Source organism: Aulostomus chinensis, chromosome 5, assembly GCF_037954235.1.
Source record: "Aulostomus chinensis isolate RoL2024-O1b breed Wild chromosome 5, RoL_Achi_v1.0, whole genome shotgun sequence".
NCBI lineage: Eukaryota > Metazoa > Chordata > Actinopteri > Syngnathiformes > Aulostomidae > Aulostomus > Aulostomus chinensis.
The window spans coordinates 8,721,644-8,739,992 of record NC_141324.1 but is presented as its reverse complement, the minus strand read 5'-3'; the positions used below and the strand labels follow the sequence as shown (position 1 = coordinate 8,739,992).

Sequence of the window (18,349 nt, the reverse complement as noted above, 5' to 3'; positions counted from 1 at the left end):
CAGCACAGTTGGGAGAGTAATGTGCGAAAGTTTGGAAGCACTGCCATTTACGGTTTAGGAGGAGATAGATTTTGTTCGGGGAGTAAAAAAAGTCCTGATTTTGACAGTTTTGTCCAATTTGTGGACATTCTGTTGTAGATAGGTGAGAGGTCAGAGTGTAAAAATTGTTCGTCTTGATGAGATGAGTCCAAAGGTGTTGGTCCCATGTTTGTGGGACTTTGTGGGAGGAGTTATAACGCGCGAAATTTTAAAAAATCATCTTTTTGTTGTGTGGCTCCCTAGGTGGCGCTATAGACTTTTGTGGTGTTTTTGTTTTTGATTAGTGAATGTTGAGAAAGACCGAACGATTGTGCTGAATTTCAGCGAATTTCATGCATGTTCAGGGGGTCAAATTAGATTATGCGCGTCATGCGCATTATGCACATATAGCGCGCGCTCATTGACAGCAAGAACAGTCTAGTACCAGGTTTTGAATGGTGTGTATGTGAAAACTGGCTCCGGGCCGTCTGGCCCAGTTGCCTCATGGGTGTTGGGGGGGGCCTGGGACACTGTTTAGTGTGTGTTTGTAGTGTTTTTAGTGCTGCTAATGTGTTGCCCTGCCGAGCAAACATAATAGGGTCTTCGCCAGAAGTGCCTTCTGGCTCAGGCCCTAATAAACAACTCTAACACCAGAGAGAGGTTTTCCACAAGTATAAGAGAATCAGAGAGAGCAGAATAAAAACTGAGCAGGAAAAAAAAAGAACCTACTACGACGGTAAATCAAAATCTGCAGTAACAGGGCCCCTCTTTTCAGAAAACATCAGCTTTGACCTGGAGAGATGCAGTCATTTCTTCCGCCGCATTCGTTGTTGCTATTCTCTCCTGCCATCGTTGGACCGTTGGTAGTCAAGTTTTGAGCCAAGACACAGAATCATCTTTCTAGCCACGAAGAGGAGAAAAGGTAACGTTTGTTCCTTGTTTGTCATGCATTAACTCTCAACTGTACGTAGGAATCAGGTGAACATCGAGCGCATTCGTCCCGTATTTGCTCAAAGAGGAGAGCATCTCCCACAAACAGTTGGTGGGTTGTTGTGAGTCCTTTCCCCATCCGTCCCTGAAACCAAAATCCATTCAAAATAGCAACGGCGAAATTAACAGCTTTTCCTCTTCTTCTTCTTTTTTTTTTTTTTAACCATGAACCAGACCTTCTGCGTCGTCCATTCGTTCTGAATTCTCCAACCGCTCCACTTCGGCTCCGCCCTGGATGGAGCTCTTCGTCTTGTTCTACCAGCCAGAGGCGGCCCAAGGCAGAAGCGAACTAAGCACCTGCTGAGGGCCCCGTGACCACTCTGGGGCCCCCAAGAAAAATTAACTTAAAAAAAGAAAAAAGTAATTAATTATTTTTTCCGTGTGTGAGTGATAATGATTCATGTATTATCAAATGTACGTTTGTGTACACAAAAATACAACATTATGTTAACAGAGTGTAGTTTCCTCCTGCCTCTCTGCTCTAACTGTCAAAGCTCCGCTCTCTCGTGCATCCAGCCTGCAGTGCCCTCTGCGCATCCAAGGGGCTCAGTGCAGGTCACACATTATTTCGCAAAAAAGGACCTACCCTTCAGGTGCTGAAAAGAGGAAAAGGAAGAAAGAGGAAGAGGAAAAAAGGCAACAAGATAAAGGTATGTTTGCAGGTTGGTTGGTTTGGTGTCAAGGAGATTTTTAAAGGTTTCCTCAAATTAGTAAAGTCCCTATTAGCCCATCATAGCAATTTAGCGAGCTAATGTTAGTTCAAAACTAGAGAAATTTCTCTTTTAAGTGGTAGATTAGATAGCTCACTACTCAAGCTAACGTTTTTATGTTTGTGTAATACTGTGACTGACTTGACTCTTGATATATATATATATATATATATATATATATATATATATATATATATATATTCTGGGCATCATAACAACGTTTGATAGCAAATGTTGAGTAACATCAGTTACAAACATGGTGACGTTTGCTAGCAATATGTTTTTGCATGAATGAATTGACTTCGTTAACTTATAGTTGGAGATGTGTTGTTTGCAATTGTTTGCTGCAGAGCATAGTAATTTATCTGAGTACATCGACTACCTATTCTGCGCCTAAGTTCTGTGAAACTTCCCCAGGAGCACTGTTGAAGTATTTTGGAGGAGGCCCTGCCACAGCCCAGGGGCAGTCCACCTCCTCAGGCTCAGCCAAGGCAACTGGATCAGGTGAGGGAAAAACTGTCTCCATATGTATTTAATCTCTAGTCAAATTATCTCATTAAGATCTGCTAATATAAGGTATAATTAGCTTAATATATTTTACATTTTACTGTTTACTTACTTAGAAAATAAGCAGCTTAATTTTAATATGCCATCTAACAAGGCTAGCTTTTGTTGTTGTTGTTGATTTTCCCCTTAGGTCCCCTCTGTGTCTGCTGCAACCTCAGCTCTACCTGCTAAGCTGACAACAAACAGCCTTTGTGAGTGCTCAGCACTGCAGGACATTCTGAGATTAATCATTTTGTCAAAAAAACATTAATTTCCTTATAGGTCCTCCATCTTTGGTCATGGAGGTTGATGTTTCATCTACTAATCCAGCAACATCCAGTTTGCAGCAGGGATCAGCAGGTCCGCCATAGACCCAGCTGAGTGGCCATCTTTCCAGGCTCAGAAAGGACTGATCAGGTGCTAAGAGGGCCACTGCCTATAAAGCACACATTTGCATTCCCAAAAAGACACGATGGCCAAAGTTTCCACCACCGCCTCATCTGGAGATTCCAGGGCTTGCAAGTGATTCATGCAGCAGGCATGCAGCAGAAACAGACAATAAGATGGCCAGTAGACAGTCATACTAGTATTCTACTCTGTATTGGCCTCTTTCAGTGGCCATACTCTGGAACAATGTGGGGGCTGGGAACCTGTTCGGCTGGCCACCACCCATTGAGCAAGAACAAAAGGATGCAGTATGATGCTAATGATGACCTTTCAGCCCATCCTACTGTGAACGCGGCCTTCTCAGCGCTACACACGCCTGAAGGAGTGAACATCAACGTGAGCATGACTCCAGGTTCCCTCAGCTCTGAGATGTGCTGGGAGTTCATCACTTCAAATGCAGTGAGGTTCACAAACCACTAGCAGTGTGTTAGTTTCTACAGAACAGACCTGCTGTCAAGCAGCTCTCTAATAATTAAAATAGATGTCTCACTGTGTGGAAGAGCGCGGAGCTTCAAGACCTCTGGATTTAAACTTTATCCAAAACCTGTTGAGTGAAGTCTTTGAAGGAGCCCGCAGCACAATGTTAATATCTGTGGCACAAATTGGTTTTTAATGACTGGAGGTACGCGCTCCCCTCACCCCTCCACCTCCGTTACTGGTCACTCTGTACACTGGAACAATGTGGGGACTGGGAATCTGTTTGGCTGGCGACCACCCATTGAGCTCGAAGGATACACTCTGATACCCTTCAGCCTTTAAGCTGTTTAAATAAAAAGAAAAACACACGCAGAAAATTCTTTTGTGAATTTTATTCAGGTGCAACATGGAACTCGATCACGTTTAAAAGGTGCACAATCAAATGCCTTTAATTTGATTTGATTGCTTGTGTTTCATTTTCCACTGTGTCCTCCTTGGTTCTCCACCACCAGTCGCACCACCTTGTTGAGGCCTGAAATCAGTCTGTTGCAGGTATCCTGGTCACTCGTGTCTCCCAAAAAACACGAATGGCCTGAACGAGCTCCCGCTTTGTGCCGGGCTTTGCCTCCTTTCGAATGAAGTCTTTGAGCAAACGCCAGAGGAGCTCGATGGGATTCAAATCTGGCGACTCGGGTGGAGTTCTCACCCAGTTAATTCCCATTGACTCAGTGAACGCCGAGGAGGCGGTGTGCTCCGGGTCATCGTCCTGAATGAAGCGGTGATTTGCGCCGAAGTGTCCCCTGATATATCGCAAATTCTGCGATGATATCTTCCTGAAAATAGTGTCTATCCAAGATTCCCACAAATATGAGTAACGGACCTGCTCCATGCCGTGAAATCATCCCCCACACATGGACTTTCAAAGGACGTTTGGACGTGGGTTTTGCCACAGTGTCCCTTTTTATGAAAACCGCGCCTGGCATCGTGTTCGAGAGCAACAGTGCTCAGCTTAAACAATCGTTCCCCACCCGTTTATTTAACTCAGCGTTTTCAGTCAGCACTACTCCATTACTAATTCAAACAAACTGTATTTTCTAACTGACCAAACTTTTCTTTTCAATTCCTGAAACTCAAAAATGTCTTTCAATCAATAGAGGCGTGTAAACTATAATAATTGCAACATTACATTGATCCATTTTTTTAATTGATCAACAACAGAAGTCATAAACAAAGCCATGCCCTGATAGGCTGTCGTGATTCCTCAGCGATGGCATCGTGGGTGATGTTTTCCTGTTCACGTCAGAGGATCCCGCTGGCACGTCATTGTGCGGACCTCCCACATCACCAACGTCTTGAAAGAAGGAGCAGGGCATGATCACGTTACCATGACAACCCAGTGCTACAAACAGGCTCAATCAGTACAAACACAGCCCACATGTCCGCCCTGCTCAGTGTCCACCCACTGCCCAGTGCAGGAGCCGCTACAGTAAATCACTCAGGACAGGTGGAGGGAGTTTGCCTCCTCCAGGAAAGCTTTTAGACTTCCAGCTGAGTGGACGCGGAGTCCCGTCACAACACAGTGGATGTCCGCTTCGAGTCCGCCCGGTGTTTTGTTTTCAACCAAAAGCGGACGGTCGCCGGACATGTCGGACCGAAGCGCAGTTATGACTGGGCAGACACCACGTACTCACTGTGTCCCACAATATATAATATAATTTATAATAGACACCCTGAGCAGTTCCGCTGCGCCACCTTACCGGGACGACTGCTGGTCCGTGGTCCGTGGCGGAGCTCACTAGTTCTGGTGTCTGGCTCAGCTCAGCTTGCACTAGCTGTCTGGGAGCAACATACAAGTTACCTGGTTAGCTACCTTGCTAATAGCAAACTAAGCTAACGCTGGCAGTCGGGACTGCAACGGCATGCAACCAGTAACGTTCCCAGGTTCAAACTTACCGTATCGTGGCTGAACTCAGGTCTTTCGCCGGTGGCTTCGAACGTGGGTCCAACAACCTGCGTGCTAGAACTTCAGCTACCACAGCTGAATTCCGTGTCTTTGTTCTGTCCCGTGTCTTCTCTGATTCAAAAAGCCCAGAGCTCACAAACGCCGCCACTCTGTCCAAGCTGGTATAAACTAGATATTTGGCAAAATTTGCCGATACTGAGTTGTCTGAGCTCAATCACATGAGTACAATAAAATAGGCTGTTAAAAAGTACAGTTTACTCAGACTTCATAATTAATGTAAAGAAAAGACACATGTTTAAGTCATACAAATTCAGTTTGTTTGAGTAGAAACTATTGATAGGACTTATAATTAAAACATTTAGAGGTTAATGTATACATTAAATGCTGCAGGCATATGACAGTAGAGCCGCTGTCTCCAGACACGGTAACCGCTTATAATGACTGCTCCTCCTGGTGGACTGATAAAGCAGTGCAGGTAATTTCCACAAACGGCGCTTAGGGGCGTTACGAGTCGGCCCCGCGCCGATGACGACATCGCGGGGGATCTCGTTACAGTCACGGACCTGCCTACTGCCGAGCAGGGACCGTCACGGACCGGTCAGGGCCCCATCACGAGGTTACGCGAAATTCGAGGCGGCCGGATCTGTAATACTGAGAATTTTTGCTTTCACTCATAATTGCCAATTTCCCCACTGAGGGATGAACAAAGGTTTGTCTCTTAATTGTTTTAAACCTGCACTATAACATTTCAATGGAAAAAAAGCCATTTCTTTCAGAATAAAATCTATTTAATTGTTGTTAAAAAAAATGTACTTTTTGTTTTTAAACTATTATGGTCTCTGATGTATTGTTGTCCATATTTTTACTGGGCAGGACCAAATTATGATGTTGCCTAGGGCACCAAAAGGGCCAGGGCCGGCCTCACTGACGTTTTTGTGGAATTAAATATATGCCAAGAAAAATACCTAACTATGGCATTCCAGTCAGCAGTGGGTCGGTGGCTTTGACTCAGGTTCAAGTGATGTTAAACCAGTTTGGCCATCTGCGATCGAAGCAGATCCAGAGGACTCGGCCCAGTGACCGGGGAGGAGAGAGAAGCGCCTTCCTCCTTCTGCTCACACAAACCTGAACTCGTGTATTAACTCTTATTGAACACATTGCAGTTAAGTGACTTAATAAATAAAAAACTTTTATTTTATAACTCCAGTACATAAATATTGTGAGGGTAATGCTCAGCGTCTAGAAGCGATCATCCGTTGTGAAGCAGGCAGGAAAAAAACAACTGAAAACAGGGTTATTTTTCATAACTGCAAATGTCAGAGTGGATGATGCTGCTCATTCCATCGCCAGTCACCACCAACATACACTTGCTTTCACTGATATTTACCTTGCATATTTAAAAACTACACAAGCTCTCCAGCAGATAAAAGAAGCAAAGGCAGATGAGCCCAGAGCAGACGGAGGCGGTGGCCTCCAATCATTACACACCCAGGTCCTGTGGCCCCGGTTCATAACACGTCAGAGTTCATTGTAAAGATCCGTGAAATAATAAAAAAAGACATATATTAGATAACTCAAGAGTGAACTCTCAAAGTAATTCTCTTAAGACAGGCGAAAAAAATATTCATCTTGAAAAAAATATTCGTTTCAGTCTTTTTTTATGCAGTTTAATATCAAAAAAACATAAATCAGATTATGAGCTCCTGGTGCTTGCATGGCCTATAGAAGCAGGCTGTCATAGAGCTGCTCTGGGCTGGTTTCAGTCAGACCAATCAGAGACTCCAGGAGGTAGGTGCTCGACTCGCACTGGGGCAGATGAACGGAGCTGAACAGCTGCAGATGGTGGAAGCTGTCTGGGTGTCGGTGTCCTTTGAAGGAGCTGTGCAGTGGTCCAGAGGGATAGTCGCTGTCAAAGAACTCCAAATCAGAGTCCGAGGAGAGACTCGGGTCCATGTACCTACTTGAAGAGTAGTCCAGCGTGGGGGAGGGCGTGTTGGGAAAGCCTTCAAGAGAATCATCGTCAAAGAAGTCTCTGGCTTGGTTAGCGTTTTCATCCAGGTAGTCTGCCCCGGAGGTCCTGCTTTGATTGTCTGTCAGTGTGCTGGCTGTGAGTGGTCCCTTACTGTCAGTAGTTGTGCTGTGCTGCGTCAGTGGTTCTCTGGTGTGTCTGCACATCGTGTAGTTCGTGTTATCAGAGTCACACATGCTGTGGGAGCACGGGAGTCCCCCATGAACCTCAGAGAGATCCGGGCTTGCAGCGAGACGTCCTCCTCCATCACAGACAGAGGACGAGCAAGAGGACTCAGTCATGTCGCTGCTGCAGCTGTTCTCTCCTGCTGCTGACTGCTCCGGGAGGAAATTAAAGGAGGGACTGATTGGCACGGTGAGAGGAAAGCCGTCCTCTTCCATGGTGAACCCAAAGGGGCAGCTCGTCTCCTGTTCCCTGCTCACTGGACGGGTCTCGCTCTGATCTTCAAACTCTGCGAGATCCTCTGGAAATCCCGTCTGGTCCTCTCGGCTCAGCGCTTCATCTTGCAGTCGCCTCTCCAATTCCAATCTCATGACCGTGTGGATGTAATGGGTCTGCACACGTCTGGAGTCAAACTGGATGTGTCCCACAGTGTTTCCACAACCGTCCTTGGTGCAGCCGCATGGGAAGCTGAAGCGGTCCACCTGAGTGTAGAGAAATCGGGATGAGATCACTAACTTTTGACTGTCAGGTTTTCCAGAAAACTCATCTTTTAGGAAGTTATTTATCGTCTTTCTAGGCATTTTTATGTCTAAATTGGATAAATGAGTTATGAAAACACTGTTTTGGTCCATCCAAGTACAGCAAGTTGACTTCAAAATGAGCCGCAGTGGCACATGGAGAGAGGAGGAGACTTCATCTTTCAGTCACTTTTCTAAAACAGAAAGGTTCAGTACTGGATATTTCTATTTTCTGCTGTAACTATGTCCATCTTATTCTTATACACTGACACACCACCGTTGAGGAGATGAGTTCCACCTTGGTGATAATGACAGGACAGAGCTAAGTTACTGTAGGAATTTTGTATCATCATAGCAACATGAAACCAAGACTAACCGGCTCAAATGGAACAGAGTTATCAACCGTAGTTTGAACCTCTGTCCTGAACTTTCATTCATCATAACTTTGTCAAATGGACACAAGTTTTTAAAATCAAGGAATCAAATCAAAGGAGCGTGCCAACTTTTTAGGAAATAGTGCCTCTCGTTTTTAGAGCCAGACAAGCAGATACAGACTTTTCTCTCCTCTCTGGTGCCGCGGAGCTCCAGACCCCCTGACTGCTAGTGAGCTGAGTGGCAATCAATGCTAACAGTGGGGAAGTAGAAACCCATCTGCTGTGAATAAACTCTTTAAAAATAATGAGTTGTTATTTCAGAGTCAGAAAAATACCTGGAACTACTTTCCTGAGCATGAGCAGTGATCTGACATAACACCTCAAAAGCTCCATCTTAAGTTTAGTCAACAAAAACAAACGTCAACAAAAACAAACGTCAACAAGAGCAACTGCTGCTCCTAATCATGGCCGACTTCTAAGGGAGGATGAGGATGAAGAGGATTACTGCTGGACAAACCAGCATCCTGATCTGATCCATATGAACCAGAGTACACACAGATGAGGAACTGCAGACTCTGGAAGCTGAGAGAATGACAAGAGGCTGCGGCAGTCGGGCTGTCCCACGGACGTATCTGATACAAGAGCAACATCTCATAATTTTCAAGTTCTTTCTCCGTGATTGTTAAAGTTTTTCTGATGTGCTGAAACACCAAAACCCCATTATCTTAGCCAGATGCTCAGTGGCCTGAACCCATCAAGAGAACTGATCCCCCTCTGATCCCTCTTTTAAATCCATTAATAATTTTTCAACGGCTTCCTCACAATTTGCAGATCCCATTTTGTCCTGCATCAAACTTGTGATACACAATGGTAGGAAGCACAGGAAACAAAAGTTGGTTTAAACAATCCACCTCGAAATGGATCACACTCTCTGTTAATGTCATGACCAAACCAATACGAGCCAGTTGAGAGTGCTGAGGTGGTTAAAGGTTCACGGCAACACTGGAGCTGTACTCCCCGCCCTCACTCCACCGCACACAATTCGCAGCCAGTGCTCTCAGAGGTGCCTGCAGAGCGGTGCAGACCTCCTCCACGACTCTGAGGATCAGCCGGGCCGAGGTGATTCTGCTGCTGTCTCTCAGAGTGTCCACTGATGTGGCCGTCAACCCCATCAGATGGCCCAGCTTGGAGCATCCGGCCTTGTGAAGGTTGGAGCAAAGGCTGGCCGACTGCAGGGGTCGGGTCCTGATAAAACTGTTGTGAAACAGGGGTTCCTCGTAGAGCCAGGAACCTGGAGGCACCGTCTGGTCATGTGTTATGTTGAACAACTGCCAGGCTTGCAGCATGGAGGCATAGAACGATGTGAGCCCTGTGATGTCCACATCGTCTAACTGCAACAGGAAGAGGTGCTGGTTGTACCCAAGACGTCCTGCAGCGTCTGGGCCAACTTTAGTCTGAAGGAGGCCATCCTTGACTGGATGTGAACAAGCCCCTGACCTCCTTCAGCCACGGGCAGGCAACGGCCCACTCTAATCCAGTGCTTCCCGGACCACAAAAAGTCCATGATGGCTCTCTGGATGTCATCCATCAGGCCTCTGGGTGGTGTCAGAGCTGTCAGTTTGTGCCAAAGAATCAAGGCAGCCAAATTATTGGCAACCAGATCCTCCCACTATACGACAACTGGGATAGCAGCCATTTCCATTTAGACAACCGAGCGCACACTTTCTCCTTCATCAGCGCTCAACATCATTCTGATTAGATATGAAAACAGTGACATCATCGGCATACGCAGATAGGAAAGGCAGTCTCTCGTCAAAATTAAAAGAGGACAGTGTTGTGAGACCCCCCAGCCTCTCTCCCAGGTGGACCAGCAAAGGCTCAATGGCAATGCTGTGAAACTGTCCTGAGAGAGGACAGCCCTCTCCTCACTGGGATGGGATGACTCAGCCCGGCGCCCAGCTTGATCAAGCATTGAGCGTTCTTACACATGAACCCTACCCAAGCTAAAAACCCATCACCCACACCAAAGGCCTTCAATGCAGAAATATAGCCACGATCCACCCAATCTAACACCTTCTCCTGGTCCAGTATCTCCTCCCGGCCCCCCGTGCTGTAATGATCAGCCCCAAACAGATCCGTGTAGTAGTCCACTGTGTGGTTCCTCATCTCCTCGGGGTCAGTGGTCACACGTCCTCCTGGAAGCTGGGGCAGCTCATCTGCTTCCCCTGGACCACCTACCTCTCCAGACTGAAGAAGAACGATGTGGGGGCATCCATGTCCTTCAACTGCATGAAGCGAGACCTCAGCATGTGTATTGTCTGCTATGTGGATGCTTGACCCTCCAAGTGTCCAACAGGTCTGAAGTGGGGATGATATGGCTGAAGTGCTGAGGTGGGCTCTTCAGTTGTTCTGTCCACGGTGAAGTCGGTGGTACAGTTAAAATCCCCCCCGATGAAGAGCTGGTTGTGATGATAGTTTGTGCGTTGGGTGTCTAAGTGGTTAAAAAAGTGTCCCCCGAGCGGCTCCCTGCTTTGGTGCATAAATGTTAAAAACAGTAAAAACTGAGCCCTGACCATGAGCAGACGGCCCTGTACCTTCTGAAGATGACATGTTTGCTCCGATGGAAGGTTTAAAAGTACTGTGACCCCTGCCCTAAAGTTAGTGCCGCGGCTGAGGACGCATGGGCCCTCCCACCACAACCCCTAGTCTGTCTGATCAGAGGCTGTCGTGAGGGTCTCCTGTAGGAGCAACACATCCAAACCTTTTAGTGTCCTGATTTCTGAAATTAAAGCCCTCCTCTGTCCCTCCCTCCCCCCATCATTGAAGTGAACCTCTTCTCAGCCTCTGCATAAGAAGAGAGAGAAGAAGGAGGAGGAACAAAGAGAGGAGAGAACAGTGAGAGGAGGAAAACCCCCTGTGATGCGTGAGCGTCTTTTCAAGGTTCTTCTGTCACTTTTTTCTCAGTTCCTTCCTTAAGGCGGTGATGTGTTTTTTTAACCTGAACCTCTATTTTTCATCCAGCAGATCAAAACCAACTGTCCGCTTTAAAACGGCGACTGACTGGATGAACTTGTTGGTGTCACTAAAATAATCACCCACCTTTACAGATCTTTTATATGTGACATCTAAGAACCGGTTGATCTCTTCCAGGGAGTCAGTGCTGAGGGAGGATTCTAAAACTGAGGTGCCATCTGACTCTGACTCATACTCCGTGTCATCAGTTTCTGCTGTGACTTCCTGACTATCGGCCAATCTGGCTGTTTCAGGGACAGCTGAGGAGGCCTCACCACTTTCTGTAGGCTGAACCTCTGGTCTGCTGTTTGCACCCTGAGAGTCAACCACTTTATCTGTAAGCGCAGACGCCGCACCGCTGGAGGTGTCATTAACAGTCACAGCATCGGCATCAGCCGCCACCCTGGCAGGCGTCGCTACACGCGGAAGCAAGCACCAGGCGCCGATGGGCAATCACTAGACACAGAAGCCAGCACCAGGCGCCATCACGGCACCTGGCGCCTCCTGCCTGTGCGAGCAGGCAACACATTTGTGGCCCACATCTCCACACTCCAAGCACCGGGGGCCCCCAAAGCTGGCATAAACCATATAAGAACCGTCCCCGTGCTTCACCCTGAAGGACACGTCCAGCGTCTGTGGCGGCGAGTCCAGAAACATGAAAACCTGCCGCCGCAGAGACTGAAGTGTCTCAGTTCGGGGTCTTTACACCCCAGACTAACGCTTTTAAAACCGCTGGCAAATTTTCCAAGCCACCGCAGTTCTGACTCAAGTAACTCACCCTGGAGACGGTGATCCGCGTGGACGGAACATCAATGGCGACACTTGAACAACAACAACAAAAATACTCTTACCTGATCAGATCACACATAAAGATGAAAAGGAACAGAGACACTCCAAAAGTTGTGCTCAAATCCTGCACCACTCACACTTGCTCAGACACACAAACACACACCAGAACCCGGAAGGAGAGGAAAGGGGAGGAGAGGAGAGACACTCTTCATTCCAAAACCCTCTGGTACTGAGACCAGCTGCCAACACGCAGACACGCAGTGAACAGTCTCACAACTGCTTTCCTAACAGCCCTCACAGTAAAACAAATTCTATCGCAAAGTAAAAATGGATATGGAACTCTGTAACAAATGAATGAGAAGCCAAAGTTGATTCGGCCCTAGAAACAGATTGTAAACTGTGAGATTAATTTCTGTCAGAGATGGAAAGCAGACACAGATCCTAACCAAATACAGGCCCAGTAACCACAAACTGGCAGTGGAAAAAGGAAGACAAAAAAACCATGGCAACCGAAAGAAAACAGAATTTTGAGGCTTCCTCCTCCGTGTTCTCCATTCTTGGGAGTCATGGTTGTAAGTAGTTACATGCATGTCTAAGGTGCATACCTGGCACTTGATGCCAGCCAGACTGCAGGCGCAGGTCTCTGGCTCACAAAAGCCCTGGCAGTCACAGCCACAGGCCTCCCTGGAGAGACGCAGGGCATGAAGTTGCCTCTTCTCCTCTTTGTCAATGCGCTTCACCCCTGCTGCCACGAGGAGAGCCTGCCGCTGTCTGGAGGAGTATGGCTGAAGGAAGCCATCCTCTAGATCGGCCTCACTGATGTCAGGGTCTTCATCTGGAACTTGGTCCCCTGTGAGCAGGCCTTCTTCTCTCTAGGAAATTGGTGATAGGCGAGAATCAGAATCCCTGATCCAGTAAGAAGATGGCAGCACAATAACTGGTAGAAATCACTCACTTGGTGTTTCAGAGCTTCTAAGCGCTCCTCCCTCAGTCTGTCCCGGAGCCTCTGCCTGCGCCGGTGCCTTTGCTCCACTGCATGCTCTGCCACCGTGTACCTTTGAAGGGTGCTATGCCTGCGCACCATCCCCAGGGTGGCACCTCCATGGCTGGGCACACTAGTGAAGCCCTGGCAGCGCGGGAAACTGAACACCGTCACCAGATCAAAGCGCACATTACTCTGCCTCGGTGTCAGCTTTGGCCTTTTCACAATGGATCCATCTTATGATATGAGAGGAAGGCATGGAGACAGAGAGAGAGAGAGAGAGAGAGAGAGAGAGAGAGAGAGAGAGAGAGAGAGAGAGAGCGAGCGAGAATGCATATTAGAGCCTGTATTTCAACATTCTGTTAAAGTGAATCTGGAAGTAAAACCATCTTCCCTCCTACATTCTCTCTTCTCTTCCTCTAATTGGCTCTGACCCTGAACCATCTCACTCCCCACATCTAAAGGTACCATGGACTAGCCAATCAGATTCAGAGCAGGGCTACGGCAGGTCTTCTGGTCACCCATTAGGCCAATAACTACTTCCTTCTGCGTCAGAAAAAAGGAGGTCCTTAAGCCCCCGATGTTGCCTGACTCAAATATGGATAAATATTTGAAACGCTCCCTCCCCACACCCATGGGAGACACTCTGATGCAGTACAGCTGAAGACGGAGACAGACCCATCTGCTCTGGGGCTCCCAGTACTGTGTCTGACAGAGCTCGCATGTTAGCAGTACTAGCCCAGCCTCTGGTGGTGCTAGCGCCCTCTGTGGAGGTAAAGGGGAACACAGCAGGAGGTTGACTGTCTGGGGGGACACGAAACACTGCCCCATATGATGTGATGCAAATCAGCTACATCCCAATCTCTCAGATCTGCTTGGGGGAAGTGTTTCTAAAGAGCTCATACGGCCTGATTTAGGCAGGAGTATCTTTCATCTCCAGCACAATTTGAGTAAATGCTTTGTGGGTGTGTGATAAATCTGGACCATGAGCCGTGACAGCAGCTCTGCGTCCTGCAGCTCTCTGATTAGCCACCAGGTGACAGTGAGAGTTCAGTTCAGTGGCTGAACAAACATAAATGAGGAACAGCAACCCAACACTCCACTGCAGCAGTAGACACATCAACAGCACAAGCAGTTAGATTGTTTCTGCCACTCAAGTCTCTCATAGCCATCAGGTTACTGTTTGTTTTAAGAAACCGTCTGTTCTTCACATGAGCGAGGCTGAACTCCTGTTCCAGCTGAAACCAGCTGACTACGCTGGGCTCAGTCGTCAAGAGCGCGCTGCACACTGGGACTCAGGACGGGTGTTTTATATTCTGTCATTGCCTGTCATACACAGCTCAGTGAAATCTAAGTCAAGGGTTTGATGTCGACTGTTGCTATTCAAACTGATTCCACAACTGCAGGCAAATGATCTTGTCGACAGCAGACAGTCCAGAGGTGAGCCGCCATTATCTGGAGGAGCCCTAGGGTTGGCGTTCTCATATCAGTGAGTCCTAATAGGGCTGCTGCAGAGTGATAAGAGACACTCCTATAAAACATTGAAGTGGAAATGGCCAGATAAGGAAGAGCTTTACATTATTTGAAAGATGGTGGTGGTTGGTTTAGAGACTCACTGGTGGGTGAAGAAAGGCTCTGAGGTGTGAAATCCTGGTTATCGGAGGAGCTGCTCTCCCCGTCAGACTCCCACTCTGAGGATGCAGGGGAAGAGCGTGAGGAGGAGGAGGAGGAGGAGGAAGAGGAGGAGGAAGAAGAGTTGCAGGGGTTTTCATCCACCACTGCAAACTTCCTCTTAAGGATGCCTCTCATTGTTTGGCTGTGGAGGTTCACATACAGTCTGCGGGGAAACAAAGAGTAGATGTGTCTAAAACATGCATCCTACTGTGGGAATAACTGCACCCATCAATACTCACAAGAGGCTGAAAACAAGCCATGACAGCTGAATAATCCTGCACTGACACCGCAGCAATGGCCAGTTCAACCGACAGGAGAGGCGAGCCAAAGAACACATTTTTGGATGCGTAAGAAAGTGGAGAGCTGCACCTCAGCTGGTCAAACCGGTTTCAGGACACGAGTTTGTTTAAGCTAATTACATCATAGTAGTAATGATCTTTCACTCTTGCGTTGCAGAAGTGAACAAATGTGAACACCGATTCTACTTTTGTCAGAGGAGAACTCAAGAGAGAAAAACAAAAATTAGCAGCTCTTTTTTTTCAGCAGAGTAATTAACATTCCAATGATTCCTCGAGTTTTTTGGCGAAGAATATGTTGAAACAAACCATCCAAAGGCAGTACTTGCGATGGGGGGAGGAGGTGAGGGGGGTAGGGTTAAGTGGCTGCTATTTTTGGATGTGAACATGAAAAATAAATCCAAAGATGAGTGATTTGTGGCTTCTAAACCATAGCACAGCTCTTCAAAAATGGCTTCATAAAAGTAGAATTTGACGTCAAAAATAAAAAGAAGGAAAGACGAGCTGCTGCAGCTCCAAGAGAAGCTGCTTGTTCATGTTTGGAAACAGGTGATGCTTAACTTGACCTCCTGGATGTAAAGCAAACAGCAATATTGGCTGTAAACGGTCAGTTATTGAGTCAGTGATCAATTCATGAACAGAAACGTTTCCTTCTCTGTGAGCTCATGGTGAAGCTGCTCCTTCAGAAATGAACCACACTAAACTCTGATGGGAAAGACAGGTCACATTTGTGGAACCCCAATTTTAGAGGTTAGGACTTCATTCATTTTCACAAGTGCTTTCAGGTGCTGTTCCAGTGTCCCCTGTCTGTCTCCGGAGGAACGACAAGTCAATAAGAACGAGTCTCTGGTCCAAGCGAAGCTGTCTGCCACATTCACCCAGACAAACCAGACAGTAGACGATGGCATGAGCTGCCTCACTCACAGTCAGGTGACAAGAGTTCAAAGGTGACATCAGAGCAAAACCAGTATTTTTTTCAGGAAATATGAGGACATTTCTTTGGGTTGGGCTGGAACCTGCACTCAGAGGGGAGATGTGGAGCTGGATTCAACAGTAAAACGCTTCTTGAGTGAGTTATTATTATCTACTTATTGTACACTTTTTAAGTATACTCAGCAAAAATATGAATCCTCACTATTCTGGCTCAATATGAAACATTTTTAATGGCAGTGCTATAAACAACTCTTAAACCTCAAGGAACTTTCAACAACATGAAGGTTCCCTATCACCGAAGGTGCTCAGCGTCAAGCAGGTAAGACAACAGGCGCCTGACGAGCCAGTACATCTACAACAAGCAAAAGTGTGTGTGTGTGCGTGCGTGCTAAAAACGTTCTTATTGTTTGACGTAAATACAAATAACAGAAATGCTGCGTTTCATCACCACTACACTTGCATCCTGCCCCAATTACGTCACAGCTGCTTTTACTATCTGAGAGAGCGGAAAGTCTCTCCTGAGAGCGCATCAATTATTTAAAGGTCCAAAGCAGCGGCACATGCGCGTTCACGTGGAGCAGGAGGGGTCACCAATCAATGTAGGAACTATTAGTGGACCTGTTCATGCAAGAGTTGAAGTCGGCGACGTTTGTGTAAAGAAGTACTTGCTGTGGCTCGCAGTTATTTTGCTGTAGTGTTCAGAAACCCTTCAAATCCCCGCAGGAATGCTGGGAGTTTTCATTGGAGGAGCGCAGGAGTCGTTTCCTGTTATGGCATAATAACGGTCATTATGCAGCTGACCTCTTGACCCCTCGCGGAGACACGCGGCGATCATGTCAACTACAATGACAACACTGTCCCCCCCCCCCCCCCCCCACACACACACACACACACAGCCACAGACTCACTTCAACCAAAGTTTCTTTCCAAGAAACACAAAGTGCAGCTGTGTTTGTCCTGTCAGCAGCACCAAGTTGAGTCTCCATAGTGTCCAAATGTGACTTTATAACAACAACAGAAGAGAAATGTCCAGAATCTACCGGAGTTCAGCCAAGAAATACCATGTAAAAAAAAGAAGCCAATATTGAGCATCCAAATGCGTAAACGTTGTTTCTTCAACTAATGAGTGACAGGCAGGCACACAAGAAGCAGCAGTGTTCCAGGTACTCACCAGGACTTTGGAGGAAGCATAATAATGACAGCCAGCGTGAGACGCGGGGCCATGGACCTCGTCCAGCCAGCTGAGCGTTGTGAGTCCCTCGGTGTTTATGTGCAGCTACACGGGCAGCAGCAGGCTGGGAGCTGCCCAAGACTACAAACGCGACAAGAGAACTCACCCCCGCGACCGCTAGCCGGGCTAGCATAGCGAGAAGCTAATTCACAGTCCCAGGAATGACCAACCGAGTTCGCGTAGCACTGTCCCAGGACGGCTAGCAACATAACTCCTTTAGAAATGTGACACTATATCTTTTTTTTTAAACAGCCGCGATGAGTTGGTGCTAATTGTCTGGTTTTCACTCTAAGCAACTAAGAGTCTAACGGTCCGAGCCGCCAAACGCGCTACAGAACAACAAAAAAGCATCGATGACGTCTTTACAAGACCTTTCAACGCGCCTCCTCGAGGTGTAAAAGTTATATATAAGCTACGTAAAAGTATATATATATATAAACTGATGCGCCAAACGAACCCAGGCGCGCTTAAGAGTGAATCATCTCGCTCCAGGAGCGATCTCCGGTTCCCCCCGGGTGACTTGACGCAGGCGGTGACACGCGCAGAGGCAGGAGACGCGCGCAGATTCCTGCCTGTCGTGTTCGCTCTGCTGGTCCAGCGCTCACGTCGCGGTGGATAAATAACCTTTAACCCCCAGCCGCCGATTGTCACAGGACAGGCACTGTAAACAGCAGTGCCTCTCACTTTATGAACTGTACTACGGAAGCTCAAAGACAAAGTAATAACACAGGAACTGAGATAGACGAGGACTGTGGTTGGTGAACCAACTGGTTCCAGTTATTTGCTGTCGGCCAATATTTATCTCTTCTCCTCCTATCAGTGTTATTAGGGGCAGCTGTATTTGTCTTTCTTCTTCTTCTACCTCTCACTTGAAGTAAACACTGGACCAGATGGACTCACCCATTCTCTTTATTTACGATTCTACTCTTTTTTTTTTAAGTGTTGAAATATCATCCTAAAATACATCTGAATAATTTTGGCTCCAACTTTTCAGGCGTTTATTGGTGCTGAAACTGAATTATTAATCATCAGTGCAGCAGCTGGGTACTCAGTTACTGATGAGCTTCAAGTTCACAAGGCCTTTCTGTGGCCTCCGTGGACTGTCTGGCGCTGTGTGTGTGTCTGTGTAGGTTCTCATTCATCCAGGTCATCGTAGATCGAAGCGAAGTAAAATCTGGTCAACTGGACGTAAGTTTATCTTGAAGACGTTTCACCTCTCATTCGAGAGGCTTCTTCAGTTCTAGTGAAGAGTGTGGAA

The 18,349-nt window shown here is 47.1% G+C and overlaps 1 protein-coding gene and 1 long non-coding RNA gene across 2 annotated transcripts; both read right to left on the bottom strand.

Annotated features, from left to right (window-relative positions):
* Window positions 1-3,520: 3,520 nt before the first annotated feature.
* LOC147261069 (uncharacterized) lies at window positions 3,521-5,314 on the bottom strand. Its single transcript, XR_015116068.1, has 3 exons — window positions 5,082-5,314; window positions 4,886-4,964; window positions 3,521-4,479 (listed from the first exon to the last, which is right to left on the bottom strand). It is a non-coding gene; the product is annotated as an uncharacterized LOC147261069 (long non-coding RNA).
* Window positions 5,315-6,259: 945 nt separating this feature from the next.
* On the bottom strand, window positions 6,260-17,590 carry LOC147261068 (cysteine/serine-rich nuclear protein 1-like). Its single transcript, XM_086202925.1, has 5 exons — window positions 17,032-17,590; window positions 14,574-14,794; window positions 12,931-13,193; window positions 12,581-12,847; window positions 6,260-7,764 (listed from the first exon to the last, which is right to left on the bottom strand). Exons 2-5 carry the CDS (start codon window positions 14,764-14,766, stop codon window positions 6,811-6,813), a joined length of 1,677 nt encoding a protein of 558 aa, XP_086059051.1. The 5' UTR covers window positions 14,767-14,794; window positions 17,032-17,590; the 3' UTR covers window positions 6,260-6,810.
* Window positions 17,591-18,349: the final 759 nt, after the last annotated feature.